At 38.6% G+C, this 23,618-nt stretch overlaps 1 protein-coding gene across 4 annotated transcripts in view; it reads right to left on the bottom strand.

Moving 5' to 3' along the window:
* Positions 1-23,618, bottom strand: part of NECTIN1 (nectin cell adhesion molecule 1) — a 440,283-nt gene that overhangs the window by 239,948 nt on the left and 176,717 nt on the right. Inside the window, exon 6 of one of the 4 annotated variants that reach the window (XM_077457382.1) lies at positions 270-23,289. The exons of the other annotated variants lie outside the window; for them this stretch is intronic. Within the exon in view, the coding sequence (XP_077313508.1) occupies positions 22,763-23,289 (527 nt within the window). The 3' untranslated portion in view covers positions 270-22,762. Of the gene's footprint in view, positions 1-269; positions 23,290-23,618 lie in introns of those variants that run through there. 4 annotated transcript variants of the gene reach the window in all.

Below are 23,618 nucleotides of genomic sequence, written 5' to 3'. Positions count from 1 at the left end.
AGTGAACATTCATCTGGAAAGTCTCTATTCCTTTAGTAAATCGACCTCCTAAATGTCTATGTAGCGCTGTACTTCAGAACACAGCATGGTTTCAGGAGAGAAGCTGCAAAACCTTCACACTCATACAAATGACATTCAGAGACCTGAGTCACATACGTTTAAAGGGATGTAAACGAAAAGAAAAACATTGGTTAGAGCCATCTGAACAACATTGCCATTACAGCAAGAAATACAGAGGCATCACAGGGTTTGACCTGTGATGCAAAGTATATTATTTTACAGAACTTTATTTTATAAAATGTACATCACATTTCTTTTAACCATTAAATGTGTACAAGACAAAAATATAGTCCTCCCAAAGTCCTACATTGGGAATTGCCACCCTCAACCAAACACACATTACAGAAAAAATAACTGTTAAACAAAAATACAGAAATCAAATAAAAGTGCCATGCCTTTACAAAATTACAGCACAAAATTCACTAGGATGCTGTGGAGTTCCTTCCAGACCTCACACTAAAAATGGGATTGGAAAGGATTCGGATGGTAAGAAATGCTTTCATACATGTGTACAGTTCTATATGCAAAGCATGTACACCTTCATACAAGATGTGCTAAACAAAAATGTCATAGAGCCAGTATTATATACAAAGAAGGGATACAACATGTACCAAGGACAGAATGAAATCAATGCTTTTCAGGGCTGAAATAGAATGTACCAGATCAGAAAATATTCACATTTCTTCAAATGTTGCCTAACTTGGTGTAGCAGTAAGGTCTCCTAGTGCTGTGGTGTTTGCATGAAGGATATATGTAAGCTATAGTGAACCCTTTGGGGCCAATTTACTAAAGGAGTAGAGAATTTTCCATCTGCAAAGTGAATTTTCTTTTAACTTTGCGAAAGAGAAGAATCTACATTCACTTTGATCATCCAATCGGGCGGGGGGGGGGAGAAAACATCGTTATTTTATTTTCCCATGCATGGGACTGGGTGATCCAATCAAAGTGAACAAGGCTTAACTTATAAAGTAAGCCAAGTAAATATTCTTTACCCCTTTAGTAAATCAATCCACTTTTTCTTGTTTATAACATCCTAAAAGAGCATTTTCGCACCAGATTCCAAATATACAAATATATTTACAGTGGCCAAAAGAGAAGTCAGTTTAGAGGTCATAGACAATACTGCTAACTATTTTGTTGAGATCCATTGTTAGAAAATCAGGGCTGGCTGGGACAAAGAATTTAAAGTGGAAGTAAACCCGTCGATTTAAACAGTTAAAAAAAAAGGCATGCCGGGAATGCTAACTGCACATTGGCTGTGCTCTCAGCCAAACTATCAAACCATCCAATGGCTGGTGTCATAACGAATTACATGTGCAGCACCATAGCAGCTGAAGATTAAACAGAGGCAAAGATGGCAGCTTCCTTGGCTGAAAACGATAAGGGGCGTTTACTACCACTTTGAGCAAAGGGAGTACTCCAGAAAATGCAATAAATGCCAGCTAAAAATCCTTAAAGGTCAGTTCCATTCTAAACTACCATTAGAAATGAGGTGCCAATTAAAAAGCCAAATGAAGTTGTCACCTCTTCCTTGTGAGATTGCATATATAACGTATATACTGTATGTGTGTGTTCTGCCTCCTTCACTCTCCTTACATATGGGTATGTGGTCCTCTAATAAAACTTCTGGAGAGACTAATTATAAAATGCACAGTTCTCCCTTCCTTATGTCATACTGCACTTTACTACTTTTTCACATGTTTTAGCATTTTTTTGCATTTATTTTTAAAACACCCAAATAAAGAAAAGAGTTTCCGAATATAAGGCATTAAATGCAAAATGTCACAAATAGGAGAGAATGAGCAAAAGTCACTAGTGATAAAAAAAAAAAATCAAAATTCTGACATTTTTAGGGTAATTTAGTGTTTCATTTATATAGAGCATGTAAATAAATGTTGGCCATTAAATTAAATGGCCAAATATCTTTTATAAAGCAGTGAATGATGGACTAGAGAGCTGAAAAAAATGGGTTCCCAACTGTTGATTTGAAGTACTGTAATTATAGTAAAAAGAGCAGCAAAAGGCAAACTGTTGACAACTCTACACTCTGGTGAATATAACACACAAAGAACGAGCTGAAATGACAAGTAGGAGAAAATATAATCTTGAACTTCAGCATTCAGATGTCGCAACAGAAAATCATTCAAATTTCAGCCAGGTTAAAAGTCTACAATTAGGTCTAAAATGACTTTCCACACAAGTAAGGGCCTATTTATTGTGACCTCTATCTAAAGAAACCTCTGATGGAATTCTGGGATTATAACCTGCTCACTGTGAACATTGACCAAAGCAAAAAACGGTCTTACCATTACATTTCACAGACTGACGTGATATGTATTATGGGTTTGTATATCATTTTTTACATTATTTATTATGGTCGGAATAAAAAAAAAGTTTTAAAAATATTTTTTGATCAGGTAAATATGAAATATTGTATATATTTTTATTTCTAGACTCAATTGCTTCATTAAAATAAAGCCTCTTGTTTACAAGTGAATTAGACAGAGCAATGACTCGCCACAGTACATGAAATGACCTAAAAAAATGGATTTTATGGGCAATAAAAAATATATAGAGAGAGAAAAACTTCACATATAGAAAGTATAATTTATTGTAGAAAAATTGTAAAAAATCTCATGGTGATAATACAAACATCATAAGAATAGCAAGAATAAAATGTGTATACATTGCACATAGGGCTATTTGAACCATGAAGTGGGAATTCCAATCTACTTGCTGGTCCCCTGAATCATGGTTTCTAACAAGGAATGCTGCAGAGAGGAATATCCAATGAGTTTCAAAGTTATTGTTATAAATATTCTTCAGGGATAATACCACTTCTGAAAAAAACAGTTTTATATTAGTAAAACATTAATACAAATTCAGACCCAATTGTTGGCTCTGAATTAATATAAAGCTGTTTTTTCCAGAAGTGGTATTATTCCCTGAAGAAGATTTATAACAATAACTTTGAAACGCGTTGGATATCCCTCTGTGCCACTTCATGGTTCCAATATCCCTATGTGCAATGTTTGCAAATTTTATTTATACAAATGTGCAATGTTAATAATGCTATTCTTATAATGTTTGTATTATCACCATGAGATTTTTTTACAATTTTTCTACAATACATTATACTTTCTATATGTGAAGTTTCTCTCTCTCTCTCTCTCTCTCTCTCTCTCTCTATATATATATATATAGATTTATATATATTCTATATATTTTTTTTTTTGCCCGTAAAATCCAATTTTTTTTAGGTCATTTCATGTATTACCAAATGGTGGTGATCTTCATATGTGTTCTTGTGGATCATTTAAATTACTATGACTCACCAGAGTTAGTTATCCCTTATTAGAAGGCTCTGTACCAATTCTAAATCAGATAAGTTGAGTTTGTGCTGTCTGCTGGGCTGTCTCTGCAACCTAAAGTGACTTTGGAATCCTTCGCCATGACATAAGGCTGGGTTCACGCAGTTTGCGGAGGGCTCGCAGCAGGGGGTCCAGTGCGTCCCCATTGTCCGTTTCAGGGGCGAATCAGGTCTGACTTTTTGCCTGAATTGGAGCCAAAGACGCACAGGACCCTTTTGCAATGTTCTCTGCAGCCGCTCTACTGTAGATTTGTGAACCGACTCTATTGAGAGCCAGTCACACTCTCCTGTCATGCAAATTGGATGCGTGGAAACCCTCATCCAATTTGCATAAGTGTGAACCCAGCCTGAAGGTTTATTTGTAAAAGATTGTATATAGGTATACAAACAGATACAGTAACTATTAAAAAAAAAAAAAAAATAAAAATAAAATAAAGTTGGTCCAAAACCATTAAGGCTGGGTTCACACTTATGCGAATTGGATGTGGCTTTTCCGTATCCAATTCACATGTCAGGAGATTGTTACTGGCTCTCTATGGAGCCGGTTCACACATCTCCGGAGCAGGTCTGGTGCGATTGTACAGGAGTCCTGTGCATCTTTTGGTCCATTTCAGGACTGAATTCAGCCCAAAATTCGGGCTGAACTCGGAATACAACGGTCAATGGAGGCGCACCAGACTCCAGCTGTGAGCCACTCCATGCTCTAGTGTGAACCCAGCCTTAAGGTTCCCTTGAAATAATCATAAACGCCAATATAAAAGTAATGTAAAATGTGAACTAAATCAATAAAATTTGCTACATTTCTTAAGTTCCCCATATAGTAGATGAAGCCAATATGGTTATAATTCACCAAAACTGCTTAAAGTGTTACTAAACCACAGACTCTGCATTCACTATATCTGGTCTCCCGCAGTATACAGAACATGGAAATGCAATTATTTAAATAAATATAAACTGCTAAATACCTTTTCTCATCAGCAGTATATAGTAGTCTTGTGACTTCTATCAGTGTCTGGTTAAAGCTTATAGGAGGAGTTTTCATTGTACTCTGACTTATGAGGTTGCTGGACCCCTGACCTTCTGTCTGGACAGCGCTGATTGGCCTGTGTTGATCACATGCACTCTCCCAAGAAAAAAAAAGCTCTCTAGCAATACACACCAAACTGAGCATGTTCTATCAGGAGGTGGATGGAGACAGTGGAAGAAGGGGAGGATCAGAGAAGACAGGATCAAATAGCCTTTTTACACAATTTGGAGGATTAACCTCTTAGGTTCCACAGTGAGTATAACAAGCATGCTTTACTGCATATGCAGAACGATTTTACTGTTGTGGGTTTTAGTAACACTTTAAAAATCATTGATTTGCAAAAAAGTGAATCAGTGATTTCAGATGCTGAAAACACCATTAGATCAATCTTTATAAACAAGAGTGAACAAAGATGTGAATAAATCAAGTAGCAAAAATAGTAGCCTAAAAGTTGGTCAGACCATTTACATTTTAAACCAGAATGTGAAAAGTTATTAAAGCTAAAGCAGGGGTAGGCAGCACTCCAGCTGTGGTGAAACTACAAATCCCATCATGCCTCTGCCTCTAGAAGTCATGCCTGTAATTGTCAGGGTCTTGCAATGTCTCATGGGACTTGTAGTTTCACCACAGCAGGAGGGCCGAGGTTGTCCAACAATGAGCTACCAATGAGCTAAAGTATATGTAAACCCCAAAACAAAAATGTCATAGATTGCTGTTTACAGTCCTGCAATATAGTGGCTACATTCGTTTTTTTTAGGCTAAGAATATTTTAGCAAGTGTAGACATTTTCTGTTGATGTTGCAAGGAATATGGGGGTTATTTACTAAAGGCAAATCCACTTTGCACTACAAGTGGAAAGAACACTTGAAATTGCTCTGAAAGTGCACTTGGAAGTAAAGTCGCTGTAGATCCGAGGGGGACATGCAAGGAAAAGAAAAACAGCATTTTAGCTTGCACATGATTGGATAATAAAATCAACAAAGCTTCCCCTCATTTCAGATCTACCCCTCAGATTTACAGTGACTGCACTTCCAAGTGCACTTTGCACTTGTAGTTTGCACTTGTAGTGCAAAGTGGCTTTGCTTTTTGTAAATAACCCCCCTTGCGTCCTTGTCACTTCCTGTGAAATAACAAGCGAGCAAAACACTCTTATCTATCTTGTGTAAATTACTAGTCTCATCAAGCCATGGTGTAATATAAATGAACAAATGGCAACATGTTTGACATCCAGGCTGTATGATAACCATGGCTCTTTCCATAGATACAGTAGAGAAATATTTGCAGGATTAGAAGGTGATAAAAAAGGAAAAAAGTGTGAACAAAATTAAAACAAATGCAGCTACTACATTAAAGGTCTATAAGGATGTAAAATATGACACTTATGCTTTAGGGTTTAGATATACTTTAGCAAAGTAGTAAAATATTGTTAAAAACTAGGCAAACAAGAAAAGTATTTTTTTCACTTTATACATAGGCATTAAAGCTTTGTCAAATAAGATAAAGCCATGCTCACTTCAACCAACCAATACTGTAGTGAAAAAAAAAAAAGATTTATTCGTTATTTTCCGCACACGTAATTGAGTTTATACCATGGGTGATGCTTCATTATTTACTGTCATTTAATTTGAAAATGGAAGAGCTCCAAATTTTTGGTATATTAACCTGAGTACATTACAGCTAGTATGGTCTATGATTCAAACAGACATCAGTGAAATAATGTTTGAGATGCTGAAAACTGGGGTGAAAATAAAAACTTTAAAAAAAATAGAGTGGTCTACTTCCTCTTCTGGGGTCCCCTGTTCTCGGCTGCTCCTTTCCTACGTGTACCCCATTGCAAACTGTGTGCTATAGGGGCACATGTATGGGTCAGCTTACAAGCCGAGCTGTGTGCGTCCATAGACACACACAGCACAGCTCAGCTGCCTCTCAGCTGCCTCTCCTTGCAGGATTTAATTGACAGCAGCACGGGCCAATGGCCAATGCCCTTTGTACAAAAGTCCACGGGAAAGTTTGTACAAAGTCCAATCGTGTGTACGGGCCTTTACATTAAGATTTTTAGAGGACGGGGAGGATTTACAAAAGCTGCCCATACATGGCTTTGAGAATGATACCGGCTCGTCAAACTTCGAGCAGAAAAAAAAAGACTGAAAATTGATGACAGCAAATCGAATGCAGTCACTGTTTGGGTATTCTGACAGACACGGATGCCGGCAGCAGATTTCCTCATCATCAAACTTTTTAGCCCCAGCGGGCTAGACGAGAGAAATCGATATGACCAGCTTAAGAAATATACCTGCCAGGACATAAATACAAAAGCAATGGCATTTGACTTGTAAAAGTGGTGGCTCCGGGGCTCTCATCCCTTTCCTTTCACTACTTGGTTCATCGGGGTCTGGAACAATTATCTATATTTTAAGTGTTGGCAGAAATAACACACATTTACTTGTTCTGACTCAGAGGGGCTGATTTAGTAAAGGAATAGAGTCTGCTCACTAATGTGCGTAGTAAATAACGTGTAGTTGGGTTTGATTTAATTATATGCATCACGGGTGTCTTTTTTTTGGCCCTTGCACCTGACTTGTGTTCAAGATAAACTTCATCTTATATATATGGAGCTAAGGGAACATGCAATTTACAAAGTGAACAGCCTTTACAACTTTAGTAAAACGACTCCTGTGATTTACCAGGCAGTAAAGAAAGTTATAGCTCCCATCATTTTGCATGACAGATTCCATCCAAAGCCCAACTGAAACCATCATTTTTTTTATTTTCCTATATGAGTAAAAGATCGGAAACTCTGTCAGATTTTAAATGTGCTCTATGTCCTTGTTTGGGGAATTCGCACATATTATGTCTTGTGACAAAAGGGCAAAAACAGAAAGTAATGTTTGTCAGTTGAACAGTTAGAGGGGGCAATTCGAACCTCACAGATGTGGTAACCATTCCTCCCGCTAGTAAAATAAAGATTTTTAGTTTTTGTTTCTCTTTCCATTGGAGAGATTTCCCACCAATTGTTCTCTATCTGACCTCTTGCCATTGGAACTGGAAATGAGGGGATATGTTCCTAATGGGGACACAGCTTTTAAAGCTAAACTCTGGGCTCAACATTTTTCATATAAATATTTTCTTCGACACCCACAAAGAATATAAGATAACTTTATGTGCACCAAGTACATTGGCAAACCCAGTTATTATTATTAGTGTACACAGCCTTCACACCGCATTACTTTACAGATCTGGAAGAAGTACACAAAGCACACCAAGAATATACATACATACATACAGGGGTCTCCAAACTTTCTAAAGAAAGGCTCAGCTTACTGTCCTTCAGAATTTAGGGGGGGCAGGACTGTGCCCAGTGGGAGTAAACAATGCCTGATGTTTGGTATTAGGGGAAGAAATAGTTGGTGTCAGAGGGAGGAATGGTGCCCCATTTTTTGATGTTAGTGGTAGGAATTATGCCTCAAACTTGGTATCAGTGGAAGGAATAGTGCCCCATTGTTGGCATCAGTGGAAGAATAATGCCTCAAGGGCCAGATAAAAGCAAGCAAAGGAACGCGGTTTGGAAACCACTGGTTTAGACGATATCTGTATATCACTGAATTCAGCTTCAAAACCTGGTAGAGATCCTAACTTTTTCAACTATATCCAAAGCAAAAAAAATGTTTTTACTGTGGACCATGTTCCCGATTTTCCTTATTTGTTTCCTAATACCCTTAAATCAAAAGGGTAAGCAGAAATCCACTCAATGGGGACCCTTTATTGAAAATTTACAAAAAAAAATAGTTTTTGCTAAAATTGGGTTTTCACACAAAGTGCTAGAAGATGGGGATATGTGTAGGTCTGCCTTAAAGCATTCATGACAAAAAGAAAGTGGTACATAACGAGTCACTTTTTTTTTTATTTCAGAATGATAAAATAACTATAGTAATTTCCAAGATGACATTATAGTTGGTCTGCAATACTATCAAAGAGTGATCTCCAAGAATCACAACATCCTATTCCAACAGATTGCGCAAGCGAGTGCTTTCTACAAATGTATACAAGTTATTGAATAAAAATAATGTTTCCTGCTTAAAAAACTGTGAGATATTAGGTGCGTCAGGCGTTACAGCTGTGAAGACATGTACCCACACAAGAAATTACAGCTATAAATACATTTATCATAACTTTGATGTACATCACAATAAACCTTACTTTGTGTGTCCAAGATGTGATATGAAATAGTCCTAAAATACGTTTAACCACAATGTGTTTGAAACATGAGGGTGAGGTAAGAGGATTACCTTTAGTTTTTATGGTAAGTTAGCGCCTGTGTCAACCTGGCATCAGAAATGCTTCTCACCTCATACAAGGCAATGAAAAGGCAAAAGCAGCTTGAAGTAGCTTAGGATAGCAAATGTACCTGTCAATGAACTCTGAATGATCTTAGTAGCTTCCTAATCTGATCTCAAATGCAAGTGAAATGCACCTGAATGAAAGCTGAATTCATTTGTATTACAAAGGCCCAAAGCCTATCAACATATGCCCTTAAAACTCTTAGCCCTTGTATACATGGTCGGACATTCTGACAACAAAATCCGGTGGATTTTTTCAGACAGATTTTGTCCGAAACTGGTGTTGCATACACACGGTCGGACAAAGTTGTCGGAAAATCTGATCGTTCGGAACGCGATGACGTTATTTAGTTATGACGGGACTACGTTCAGGCTAGTAGCCAATAGCTTTGGTCTAGGAATTTGATATGAGCATGCGTGGCACTTTGTCCAATCGGAATTCTCTACAAATGATCGGACAAAGTCTGATCGGATCATGTTGTCGGAAAACTTTTATATCCAGCTCTCAAACTTTGTCGATCGGACATTCCGACGGAAAAAGTCAGATGAAACCCACACACGGTCGGATTATCCGACAACACGGTCTGATCGGACACTTTCCATCGGAATGTCCGACCGTGTGTATAAGGGCTTAAGGAAAATGATTGGTACAGATGTCAAAATTAAAAAAATTCACTATGCAGTAGGGCCACCCCCTCCATACACACACACTGCAAGGAATAGTTGTCTAAAGGATCAGGAAGAGGGCTATTTACTTACCTTATTCCTCACACCTGCAGACTTCCTCCCTGCTTTACAACCGGTCCCCCAAAGACACTCCTCTTTGCTGATAGACCAGTCACAGGGCAGGCCCAGCAATTCTGCATTATATGTAAGAATGCCAAGGATCTGTCCACTTGTTGGTAGCATTGGAGAGTGGAGAACAGTGTCGGCTGCCTGGGGAGCGAGCAGTGAGGTTAAGTATGTAACCCTAGTCATTACCCCTAGGCTTAATGATATTAACCATTGCATGTGGGGGGGGCAGGGGGAGACATCACTGCAAAGTGATTTTGTAAACTGACAAGTTCAACATAACAATGGTTCAGTAATCTGGTAAATTTAATGGTATCACCCTTATCCCTTGTACACACGATCGGAGATTCCGTCGGAATGTGTCTGATCGGAGAGTTTTGTTGGATATTCCGACTGTGTGTGGTCTGCATCAGACTGTTTCTGTTGGAATATCCGTCGGACCAAATTTTCCAACTTGCCGGAAATATTTTCAGACAAAATGCTCCGATCGGACATACTCCGATCATGTGTAGAGAATTCCGATTGGACAAAGTGCCACGCATGCTCAGATCAAATTCCTACATCAAAGCTATTGGCTACTAACCTGAACGTAGTCCCGTCGTAACGAAATAACGTCATCACATTCTGAATGATCGGATTTTCCGACAACTTCGTCCGACCGTGTGTATACAACAGTTTCGGACAAAATCCGACGGATTTGGTTGTCGGAATCTCCGACCGTGTGTACAAGGGCTTACATACTTGTAATGTATTAAAGGGAGATGTCTACCAAACAATAAAATACACATCTGGGATAAGTATATAGTTACTGTTTTACCTTTCAAATGAATTCTGTACAGCCAATCATATGATTACACACATTGTCTATCATCCTTTGTATCTAGTGAGCTTAAGCAGAAATGCTAAACTAGAAAGTAATAGAACAATCATTCAGACTAGGAATAAATGAAATTAAGATTTTTGTCTTTGCCAAACAATTAGGACATTTTGGATATATGCATTGAAGTCTTGGGAAATTGAAAATGGAAGTGGATTTTAAGGGTGCAACAGTCTTGAAATGGCTTATAAGCATTAGGGGATGTCGTTTTTACCTATCCTGGACCTGTTCTTTTGTCAAAAGTGGCCTCTCATTAGCTTAGACATCAAATTATATATTGTAAAAACATATGTTGTATTGTAATGACTTCCAGGTGGCTGCCCATGTACTGTAAAGCCGCGTACACACGGGTGGACTGTCTGGCCAACTTAGTCCGTCGAAACACATTTCAGCGGACAGTCCGCTCGTGTGTGGGCTTCAGCGGACTTTTTCAGCGTGCAGTCTGGCGGACTAAGTATTTTGGAATTTCCGTAATATTGTCCGTCAGACTTTGGTTTCAGCGGACAATCCGCTCGTGAGTAGGCTAGTTCGACGGACTAAGTATGGCGCATGCTCAGAAAGGATTTACACGGCGAAAGGTTGCATTGCTGTGTATTGGACTTCCTATTTCTAGTCCCGTCGTACGTGCTGTACACATCATCGCGCAAACTTTCGACAGACTGTTTGTGCATCCGTGTGTGGTCAAGTCCGTTCATTCGAAAGTAGGACGGACTGTCCGTCGGATTGTCTGACGGACTAAGTTGGCCATACAGTCCGCCCGTGTGTACGCGGCTTAACAATTGGCTGATTGTTGCCCACATACATAGTTACATAGTAGGTGACGTTGAAAAAAGACACAAGTCCATCAAGTCCAACCTATGTGTGTGATTATATGTCAGTATAACATTGTATATTCCTGAATGTTGCAGTCATTCAGGTGCTTATCTAATAGTTTTTTTAAACAGTTGTAACAGTTGACTGATTAGTACCTAAATACTATAATGGTTGTCCATGTGTTTTGTTTATTGCCCATTTGTTGCCTGTCTTTTGTCAACATTGCCTGGTGTTTCATCACAGTTGGCTTTTTGATGCATACACACTGCTAATATTGCCTGTTTGTTGCCTGTTTATTGTCAGGATTACCTTTTTTTTTTTTTTTTTTTTACAGTGTATTGCCACATCAAACGTGTTTGTTTAGTGGACCATATTACCATAATGTAATCCCCTATAGGCTTGTCACTACCAAACCAAGCCACAATTATCCCCAGGTTTCAAACTGTGTGTGTATGCCCATTAGACCATTTCATTTGCCATGACGTGCTGTTATTTTGCTAGGGAAGGCTTGGAGAGTTTTCATGGCCTTGGGAGGGTTTTAAAAGGTAGGTCATTTTCTTCAAGAAATGTCACAGAAGAACCACCACCTGGCAAAATTAGAGGCAAATTTTTCCCAAATTTCAACAGAGGATAGATCAATTTTACTAGAATCACTCCTCTCATCCTTGGTCCTGACTAGAACACGTGTGCGTATCCCAAAAGCAGCTGGCCAAAATGACAAATCCTGATGTGAGTAAAATATTAAATATATCTGTAGTTTGCCCGTGTATTTACTGGTTTGCCTAGATATCCAAGTTCTGATTTCTATTTGTCAGCTCCCCCTTCCACAATTATGAGAAAACTGTGTGTCAGATTCAGAAACAGCTGAACACAGACACACAGGTCATTAAAAGATATGTCAATCAGTTCTAGTTCTATAATGATGAAGATTGAACATATTGATTCCCTGCTTCACTCACGCAGTTAGCGGTCCCTGAAGACTGCATCGGAGAGATAGGATTCTGTGCTAGTTTTCACATACTCCTCTAGACACATACGGTTTATTAAACTATATGGAAAAAACTTTCATTTCTATTTTTTTTTTTACAGAAAAATATGTCAAATACATGAATAACTGGGATGCATAAAGTCAGGGAGGTACTCACCATGAACAAGAAGTGTCCTATTTGCTAGTAGCTACTGTGTTCCAATAAAATTCATGCTGTGGTGGTTAATATATGTGTCTGCACGTGTGACAGCCGCTCATCAATGCCAACTATGCCAATCGTTTCTACCCTTGTGCTTCTATTAGAAGCTGTACTATCAGTTCCCACAATGAAGAACATTCTGTGATTGGAGGAGGCAGACCTTTCATTCGTGATTCCATACTCTCTTCATTGTGGGAACCAATAGTACAGCTTCTATGAATGTAGCACAGAGCGGAAAGGCCAGGCATAATCAGCTCTTGATGGATACCTATGATACTGTACCATCACCTCTGTGGGAGTATCCGGGGGGCAGAGGACTTCAGATTTCAATCAAGCACAGCAGCCCCCAGCATACAGGGCACATTTGGTTTATGTTAAGTACCACCCCTGATGCAGTTTTTTTTATTGTTTAGTAAATTTCATTTCAGGCAAATCTGTAAATGCACAGGTGAAATAGATATAAAGGATCTGTTTTGCTTGATTAATTATTTGTATTTTTATCCTTCCAGTCCAGAGATTTACATAGCCATGCCAGACGGAAAAGCCAGGCTGGCGACACCACATTGTCTGTTATGGTTATAGATTGTCGAAGGGAGGCAGTGGTGTCTTCTCTCCACTCTCCTCTCCAGCCTAGACAGTGAGGAACAGCAGAAGACCAATGATGTTCACTATGATCCCTTTACCTGTCAGCATATTTGCATACAGTTCACCTGTTTGGCTCCTGACCTTGCTTCTCCCTCTTCCAGCCTGAATACTGTTGTATAGTACATGAATTGATGTTTTGACTACTTTACTACCCGCCCATTGTCATATGACATCCACAGATAGAATCTCCCATCCTGGGTGGGCGTCATATGATGTCTTCGGCTTCCCGGCGGTATTAAGGGGCGCACTCGCCTGCCACGTCACTGAGGTGCCGATGCGCATGCCCGGTGGCTGCAATCGCTCGGTAGAGTGTGTGTAAAACACACAGATCCACGTCCTGTAAGGGGAGCGGAGACAGATCGTGTGTTCATATTAAGTATGAACAGCGATCTGTCTCCTCCCTCAGTCAGTCCCCTCCCCCTACAGTTAGAATCACTCTGCCAGTGACATTTATAGCACTGATCACTGTATAACTGTCAGTGGTCCCAAAATAGTGTCAAAAGTGTCTGATATGCCCACCACAATGTCACAGTCATGATAAAAATTGCAGATCGCCGCCATTACTAGTAAAAAAAATAATAATAGTAAAAATGCCATAAATCTATCCCATAAATCTATCCCCTATTTTGCGCAAACCAATCTATATACACTTATTGTGATTTTTTTCTGCCAAAAGTATGTAGAAGAATACATATCGGCCTAAACTGAGGAAAACATTTGTTTTTTTTTTAATTTGGGATATTATAGCAAAAAGTTAAAATATATTGTGTTTTTTTCAAACTTGTCACTCTTCTTTTGTTTATAGCTCAAAAAATAAAAACCGCAGAGGTGATCAAATAACACCAAATAAAAGCTCTATTTGTGGGAAAAAAGGTACGTCAATTTTGTTTGGAATTTTTCATTTAAACTAGAGGTATGGACCTTCTGTTATGGCACTGGAGGATACAAACTATTTTCTCTGTCATTATTTGTTGACAACAGATGTGAGAAAAACCCAGTAGATCCTTGATTGATTGATTCTATATTGGGCTGTTTGCATCGGGTAATGTAAAGAGCAGTCATGCACATCAAGCAATGGTATTATACCTGTCATCAGCTAAGAGCAGTCAGAACAATGAAAGACAGTTGCCGATTGGTTGTTATGAATTAATGTACTTTGCATTTCATTTGAAAGGAACCCATAAAGCGGTGTCCTTCAAGACTTAACAAGGTATATAAACTGCTCTTATGGCTTCTAGATGTCAACAGCAAGTATGCGGGGGATCACTTTATAAAGAAATACAAACTAATAATTGAGTTCAATTGGGAAACTGGTGATATGCGGCAATGCAATTTACCATGACTTAGAGATTTTTCTGTGACATTTCTCATTTAAAAGCACCTGAAGTAAGCTGTGGTTAACCTCATCAGCCCATGAGACTTGCCCTTAATATGTTTTACCACCTGCATGATGAGAGTACATGGAAAAATCAATATGTATCTTAAAGCTCAACACTTGACAATCAGTCTACACGAAGCACTTCCCTTGACATACAGAAACATACATAGAGTATAACGTGTTTAGAGCACTAGAGATTTGTACATTTAAACAGTATTCCGTAAAAAAGAAATAAGCCAAATATATTTAAAACAGAACAAAAGACATTGATCAGAGTATGGCAAAGACATACATGGTTCCTGCTATGTAGCCTAAAATCTCATACTGGTGACATCTAATTTTCAACAACAGTAAGAATAAGGTGGGTTAAACAAGGAACATATTAATTCAATGTACTAAAAATTTATATTAATTGCTATATGGCCCAATGTTTGACCAATGGGAACTTAAAACCTAAATATAAATTTTGAGTAAGGGGACTCTTATCTTGTGCTCGGTAGGACTCTTATTATTGGATAATAAATTCCATCAACAGTGTAACAAATCTACAGTCTAAAACTTGTTGGTGTGAAACTTTCCTACTTTACTACAATTAAAGACAACTATCGTAAAAATAGGTTGGCTCTGAAAAATCTAACCATTGTGTTTAAGGTGAGTTTTTTTATTTTATTTTCCTTTGACTTGATCAAGTAAATATTCACTTTGTTAAGTGAACAGTCTATACTTTAAGTATATTAATCCTACTAAAACAGGTCTGAACAACAGACCAAGATTGTAAAGCAATTCCAAAGAGCTTTAATGATTCACAAAGCAACAGCCAACACATTTTGGGGTCAAATCACTCCTCCTTCATCAGGGATTGAGATAAATCAGAATTTATCAAATGTTGGCCATGTTGTATAAATCTATTTGGATGCAATCAAATAGTCAGCAGCAGAGCATCTTAGCTACACTGGCAAAGGCATTATATCTTATCTCCAAAGTTGTTAAGAGAGGTAATTGTATTGAGCACAAGAGCTCCTTCTTTAAAATACATCAAGCATTACAATGAAGCCTGGTACACACTATTAAAAAACCTGTCAGCTCCAGTCGGAGCTGCTGTACTAACAATCAGACATCAGGACAGGGATCTCCCTTGCTGTGTTCTGACAGGGGGATTCCCCCCTCCGCCAGAACACTCCGATCAACGCTCTCAGCCATTGCCTGAGAGCGCTGATCGGGAGTCAGTCGGCTGCTGGTTTTCCAGCATGCATGTCCGAAGAAGCTGGCCAAATGGCTGGCTTCTCTTGGACAAGGTACCACACACACAGGCCGAATGTCGAACGGTTTTTAATAAACCAGCCAATGTTGACCGGCATTCAGCCCATGTGTAATGCGCTTAAAAATTCTAAATATTTGCACACTAAAAACTCACTGTACTTCTTTTTTTTAAAAGTGACTTTCTTGTTCGTGACCAGCTATATGTTGACATAGACTGCTTTTTTTTCCAATCCACCATATTGTGAGGTGTGCAAGAGCTATCCCTGTTTCTCACTCTTAAATAGTTTCTTAATTTTAATTTCAACAGAGCGTCATTCTATTGCAGAGGCTTCCCCTATGTTTTTTTTTTTTTTTTACTGAAAAGCCTTTTAGTGCGATATGTGTCCTGTATGGGATTCTTTTATGAATATGTTTACAGCTCTATTCTATTAAAACTTTTACAGCTTGTGTTTTTGTAAAAAAAAAATGAACAGTCGAATAAAGAATAAAATCATAAATGCATCAATATTAAATAAATTAATTTGCTGTGTCAAATGAAAACTTTAAAATTAAGAAAAAATTTATTTTTATGTTGTATGGACCCACTAATTCCCAAACACTAAGGGATTGTTCACACTATATGCGGTGACCTGTGTTTCCCCACATCAGATAAATGCAGGTCACCACTACAGCACATAGAAATCAATTATTCTCTATGTGCCGCCACCCCCCCCCCCCCCCATTCGCTCCGCAATGTTGGTATGATGTATGGTGTGGAAAAATGCATGCCTGCACTTTTCTGTGGAGAGATCCTTAATGTGGTAGTAGGTGACACTGTAAAAAAAAAAAAAAAAAGCAGTGTGACGCAATTCGCAGCCTTATTTTACCATGAGGGCTAATGTGAACCTAGCCCATGGGTGCTCAACCTGTGGCCCTCCAGCTGTTGCAAAACTAAAATTCCCATCATGCCTCTACCGCTGGGAGTCAAGCTCGTAACTATCAGCTGCTTGCAATGCCTCATGGGACTTGTAGTTCTGCAACAGCTGGAGGGCTACAGGTTGAGCACCCATGACCTAGCCTAAGGGAGTGAAGTACTATAATAAAGCAGAATGAAGTGAACCTGGGTTCACATCATCCAATCACGTGCAGAAATTTCTTTTTTTTTTATTAACAATGCACATACTGTACTTGTACGTTTACACTCAACACTTTGGAGTATTTTATTGTACTGAAACACCTCCGAACATAAAAGACCTTGTAGATCCTTCATAGACCACATGGCAGGAAAGTCTTTTTTGGGAAGACATTGGACTTAATAATTCATGAATAATAATGCCTTCTGCAGACTAGTGCATTTGATTCCTTTGTGTTATTACACAAATCCCAAAGTGTTCGAAAATGATGGGAGCAGAAAGAATCATATTGTTGTACAGAAACAATAACACGTTGATATTGATTCTGCAGTGGTAACACAGATGATATGCTTCTAGCTTTCAGTTAAGTGAATTATTGGGAAATCAGATATTCCCATGAGACCCAAACTGTATAAACAGAAAAACACTAAGGAGTTGATTTTTGGGCAGCCGTTTAAGCAGATCTATAAAATGGGAGCATCCAACAGGTCATTGAGGAACTGTAAAAGTGGAATATCCAATAAATAATGTATACGCAAAAAAATAAAAAAATGTGTAACCTATGCATCAAATATCAGATCCATTTTGATTACATCATGGCCATCATTTTATAAGAACAGTAAGGACTGTAGATATAATCGTTTTTAGAAGCTAGCATAAGAAGTGGGCCCTTTTCTTACTCCCAGTATTTCCTACACTGGAGAATAAGAACACATACGATGACATGGAGTGGAAACTTGAAATAAGTGTAGCTAAAAATATATCAAGTGCAGATAAGAATATATATAAAATACATCGCCAATTGCAACTTATATGATCTCCTATAAAGGCCAGGACACAGTTGGCCTAAAATGCTTTTTATTATGACAATTGTAGTAAGTGTCATAGTTCTATTTTAGAACCCATGGTTATTTTAGCTGGAATCAGTATATTCACTGGCAAAAATCTCTTATTTTTAACTGGTTTTATTTTTATTTTCAAATATTTTAAAAATGATTTTCAGTTTAAGAATCTCTATATAATTGTCTAGCCATCATGTATGCCTATGAATATTTTATGACTACATAAGTTGCTGGAATCCTTGGGCCCTACCTATTGCCACTGTGGCCATTAATGTTGTAGTCTAGTAATTTGGTTTTAGATCAACTAATGCCTCAAAATCTCTAATCATGACAATAAAGGCTGGGTGCATGTAAAGACTGAAATGCATTGCTGTGGTAAGCTTTATTATATACAACAGGTAATTGACTTTGAGCAGAATCTTATCAATACATATTTATTATGTTAAATGTTTTTCTTACTGCTGTTAAAAATTGGATTTAACAAATTATATTAATTACAGACTGCTGAAAACAACCTCACCCATCTTCAGGCCACTGTCCTAGATCTGTACCAGGTGAAAGTTCAAGTACGTGATACTGCATGTCAGATTGGCTTCTTGTGGCAATAGTGTGGTTTGTGTTTCCTTGTGAATCCAAGCCAGAACTGTCATTATCCTAAAATCTACAGAGCTACTAGCCAATGGCATAACAGCCTTGTTTTATAGCTCATGCGCTGAAAACATTCTTAACCAATGCCTCTAGATATTCTAGGCTAGACTACTGCAAGACTCCTGGCTTATATACTGCTATTTGCTATAGTAATAACTTTAAAGACAAAGTCCAACAGTTGTAAAAATGTACTAAATGCATCCACATTAATGATAAAAAAAAAAACACGCTTTCATTACATTTTTACATCAAAGCCTGCAGTACATTGCAACAACGGTCAGTGCGTTTCGGGTGCTGGCTTCTACATTGTTTTACCCCCAGGTCCATATGGAGTTATGGACCTTCTAGTATGGGGCTGTAGGAAGTAAACAATGGACTACAAATGCAGTGCAGGCAGGTTATGTGAGCCCCTCTGCCTCTGTGGACGATGGGAAATGTAGTCTTCCCATTCACAGATGCCTGCATGGCTTTGCCAGCACAGCTGAGCTAAATAAAAAAAACAAAAAAACACCAGTATACTGAAGGGAGAAGCACAACAAAATTCAGGTAAAAGGAAGGTGTGTGTGTGTGTTTGTGGGGGGTGGGGGGGGGGGATTCAAGGGTTGTGAACTACGACCATGTTTAATGCTACATGCTAAATATGGTGTAACATGAAATATAGTTGAAAATGTGGAGTATGCCTTTAGAGGTTACAAACCTCTGTGCTTTGCCCATGTAGCGCAAAACGAGTTCACTTTAATTCCAGCCTCTGCAGCAACTTATACTCACTGGGAGCGAGGAGACATACCTTGTACTTGTGACTCTATTTTCTCTGATGAGATGGTGCTGGTACTTGGGAACTGGCCACTTATGCCGCATACACACAATCGGAATTTCGGCCAGCAAAAGACCGATGAGAGCTTTTTGGCAGAAAATGTGACTGTGTGTATGCTCCATCGGAATTTTGCTCGCCGAATTTCCGCCAGCAAAAGATTGAGATGTTCTGAATTTTTCAGATGGAAATTCCGATTTTGTATACGCAATTCCGACGTGCAAAAAAACATGCATGCTCAGATTCAACTACGAGATGGAAGCTATTGGCTACTGGGCATTGAACTTCCTTTTTCTAGTCCCGTCGTACCTGTTGTACATCACCGCGTTCTTGATGGTTGGAATTTGGTGTGACTGTGTGTATGCAAGACAGCTTGAGTGAAATCCCGTTGGAATTCCGTTGGGAAAACAATGACAGCTTTTTCTGGCCAAAATTCTGATCGTGTGTACGCGGCATTAGACACCAGAGCCATACATAAAGCAGGGAAAGTCTCCGTAGACCATTAGCTCCAACTCGGACTGACTCTACTTCTATTTTCTCCCTGAATGTAATGCATAGGAGTGATAGGAATGTAAGTATAAGCTGCTCTGGGGATTTAAAGTGAATCCGTTGATTTAGCAAAAATACGCAAAGCACAGGTTCACTTTAAAATGTGTCTTTAATGCTTACTGTAAAACGTATTCAATGGAGCTAGTGGACTGCACATGCCTACATGTAGCCATATATTTAAGTACCAATCCTGTAAGAAGATTATTAATCACAAAAAGCAGTCACTAGCTTATTCAAAGACATCTCAGATCCCTGCAAACATCCAAAGAACTGTTTGATCTTCTAGTTTCCAGAGGGAAGATATCTTTCTGTGATGTCATTACTTTACCCACAAGCAAAGCAGGGAGATCACACTGCATTCTTTACAGAAAACATTGTCATTATTTGGTGCCCACAATGAGAAGATAAATAGGTAGGGGCATGGGCATAAAAAAACATCAAAGGCACAATTAGACATCACAGACATCTCTGTGCTTTGGTGCACTTTAAGGGCCTGTGACCTTTTGGTCTTGGCATGGGCAGACCTGAGGTCCAGGACACTTATGACGAGTTATATTATTATGCTGTGTCTTTTGAGCACACCTACTTTCCTCTGCATAGCAGGGTTGACTTACTAAAGGAGTAGAGCCTGTTCACTTAGCTTAGCAAATGAGGTCAAACTTTGTTCAATTTAAATACCCACTGGATGAGTCAACATAATTTCATCTTATTAAATAAGGTAAGTGAAAATTTACTTTGTGAAGAGGTAACACTGTGCTCATATCAATTATCCAATTGTATACATACATCCTGTTTTTTTCCTAACACGTGTTTGAGTATTCTTAGCAAAGTGTTTTTTCACCTAGCTTTACCTCATTCACTAAAGCTAAGAAAAACTTCACTTTGAAAATGGAACATGCTCTGCTCCCTTGGTAAATCTACCCCAGTGTGTCAGGTCTTGGGTTTTATGCTGTGACGATGAGCTGTGCGTTCAGAGGGACCTCATCTAGCCTTGTGGCCCCCGGATTGCCTGCAACCCTTCACAACTATGGTAGCTACCACATAGCTATAAATCTCATGATACTAACTGCCATGAGACGATTCAATATTCAGATATAGTTAAAATGTGCCATCAAGACTGCCATTAATACATCAACATATAAAGGATGGCATTGCATAGTGCATTACAATGCATGATACATAGTAGTGATGAGTATGCTCACCCATATGTGTGCGTGTGCGTGTGTTTAGTATGAGGCACATTTTTTTTGAATACTGTGCTTAGAAGGTTCTCACCTTCCAAGAAAAAGCTACCACACATTCAGTCAAGTGCATCTAGATGTACACAAAATCTGTGAATCACAACGACAGTCCCACATGAAACACAAACTCAAAACTTTTCTTAAAGTGCTTGGGAATTGTCATTCAGTTTTCTATATCTGCTGGTTTTATATAGCTAGAATGATTGTTCTATAAGGACACAGTGTAGAATGAATATGCTATAACATGATTTATATGAATTAAACATAAAAAAAAGCAAACAATAAGACAAACCCCATAGTGGGAGAGCTGGACATTACCACTTATAGATAACCAGTATGAGTGATTCTACTTGTAGTCCATGGATGCTGCATCTTGCGGTCCCCTGTGTAAATATCCAGCTTGGCTTTAAACAAGGTCATAAACAAGGATAACATTTCTAAAAGCCTCAGATCTCACAAAAGGTAAAAACTACCAACACAATTTCTCATCCTTGCATCCTACCAAGGTGAGTGATATTTTTCAAATCTTTTATCTTCTTGTAAGCATTTAGATCCCTGAACTTGGAGGCTCTCACCCTTAGCACAGCAAAATGTTACATCTGAATATCCTTAAACACAAAGTAGGGATCAATGAATCTTACAGATCGTAAGATAGTAGCAGTAAGTCATTTTGGCATTACGCTTTCGTTTAATTAAATGTTTGCTCTTAAGCAAAAAACATTCTTCACCATTCGTGGATGTCTTTTTTTTTTTTTTTTACAATCCATGGTTTCTTTATAATATCCGCGGAGCAGCTGTTGATAGTAGTCTGCATCTATGCCTTTGTATAGGATGGTTTTGCCACTTTGGTAGTTGTAAGTGCAGTGCTGTTTGTATGGAAGCATGGAGGACAGGAGCAATGGAAATATTTCATATGTCAGTATGCTAATATACATAAATCTTGATCAGAAATACCAACACTGTCCCAGGCAGAAATAAGGATACACTAAAGTCCCCAACATTGTCACTAACCACCAGCTTCACTGTCATTTGCTTACCCTGCAACATGCAGGATAAAATATATTATGGCATAGCAGCCTCTGTATCTGGAATAAAACAAAACCCCTCAAAACACACAAAGAAATAAAAAAAATAACAATTATAAAAAAGCTACAAAGTACCCAGCGATAAATTCCAGTGTTTCAGAGCAAATAATGAAGGAAGGCAGTTTACGTTGTGTTCATTTACAACAAGTTAGTAATGCATGCATCAATAGTGGTGTTTCAAAGTGATAAGCTTTGATATGCTAAGTAATGTGATATTATTGTTTTTGTGAACGTACCTCAAGTGTGGTTTTATTATTTGCATTATGTTTCTCTTCAGTAGTAGGCTCTCGTAATGAGCATCAGTGGCATACTGATAAAGCCAAGAACATTACATGCTATTGGGTGTATAATGGCTATGCTGTACAGTTGGATAGGCTGCACAATGGTGTATGCTAACCCTTTGAAAAGAAAAGCATGCTTAGTGTGTGTCAACTTGTGTAAATGAACTTAAACACTATAACGTAGTCACCCTGTTCATAAGTCGTACAACATAACATGACGAGGAACTAGAAGTCTGGAAGTTTAACAGTTGGGTATGGGGACTTTGCAGGTGACAATGACCCTGCAGGTATGAGGCATAAAAAAGATATTATATTCATATATCAAGAGATAAGACATTGCTTTCATCACGTGATCATTTCTCCCAACAGCTGAAAGTCTACCATCTCAGGGATAATGGCATGTGCATGTGTCCAACTGCAAAGGTCAGTTTATTTGGCACATCTCTCTTACACGTACCATTCCTTTTTTGAGATGTAAGAACCATCGTTCTGGGCAACCAGATTATCGGGCAGATCCTCAGGTTCATATTGGAACCCTAGAGTTCTATCCTCACCATAGGCACATCGTTCTCCCTCCTCTACTGTGAAATAAGGGCGCTTAGATTCATCATCATACTTTGTGCTCAGTTTACGTCCATCTATACCCTCATCGTCTTCCTCGTCTTCATAGCTGATGCTTCCAACAGGGCCTGGCTTCTTCTCATCATCAGAATCCTCTGGGTATTGCAAACTCTGTGCCATAGGTGGATGCTGTGCCACACCTGCCTTACTATAACCATTTCCATAGATGTGTTTCTTAGTGTTGTAGTCTCCTTTAAAGGTGTGATGTCTCCTTCGAAGCACCACAAACAGGATGACAGAAACAGCTAGCACTAGCACTGCTCCACCCACTGCCCCTCCAATGATTGCTGCTGGGAACATGGAGGATTCTCTCCGGTCCGGTTGGTCTGTAGGAGTCGGGGTGAAAGGGAATTCTGGGTAGGAAAAGACAAGGAAAGGGAAAATATCAGGTTTTGGCTGTATGGAAATACCCTTAAGCAGAGACGCAAATTATGGGTTAGACCATGATGATACCTATTACTTTCTGTTATTAGCTATACAAAAAGGCTAATGATTATGGCATATAAACAAACTCCGGACTATAGCCAAAACATATTTTAGTTTTAGATTAGAGTATGGTAGAGTTACAATTCCTGTTAGGTTTTCATTTCTGTCTGTTACCCAACTGGGGATAGTTTTCCTCACTTCCTGTCCCTCTTATGGCTGTACAAGAAAAATGACATGCAGTTGTCAGGACAGGAAG

This window comes from Lithobates pipiens, unplaced genomic scaffold (assembly GCF_037356315.1).
Source record: "Lithobates pipiens isolate NorthernLeopardFrog02 unplaced genomic scaffold, aLitPip1_a1.2 Scaffold_27, whole genome shotgun sequence".
NCBI lineage: Eukaryota > Metazoa > Chordata > Amphibia > Anura > Ranidae > Lithobates > Lithobates pipiens.
Note: the sequence above shows the minus strand (reverse complement) of the source record. Positions and strands in the feature narration are given on the sequence as shown.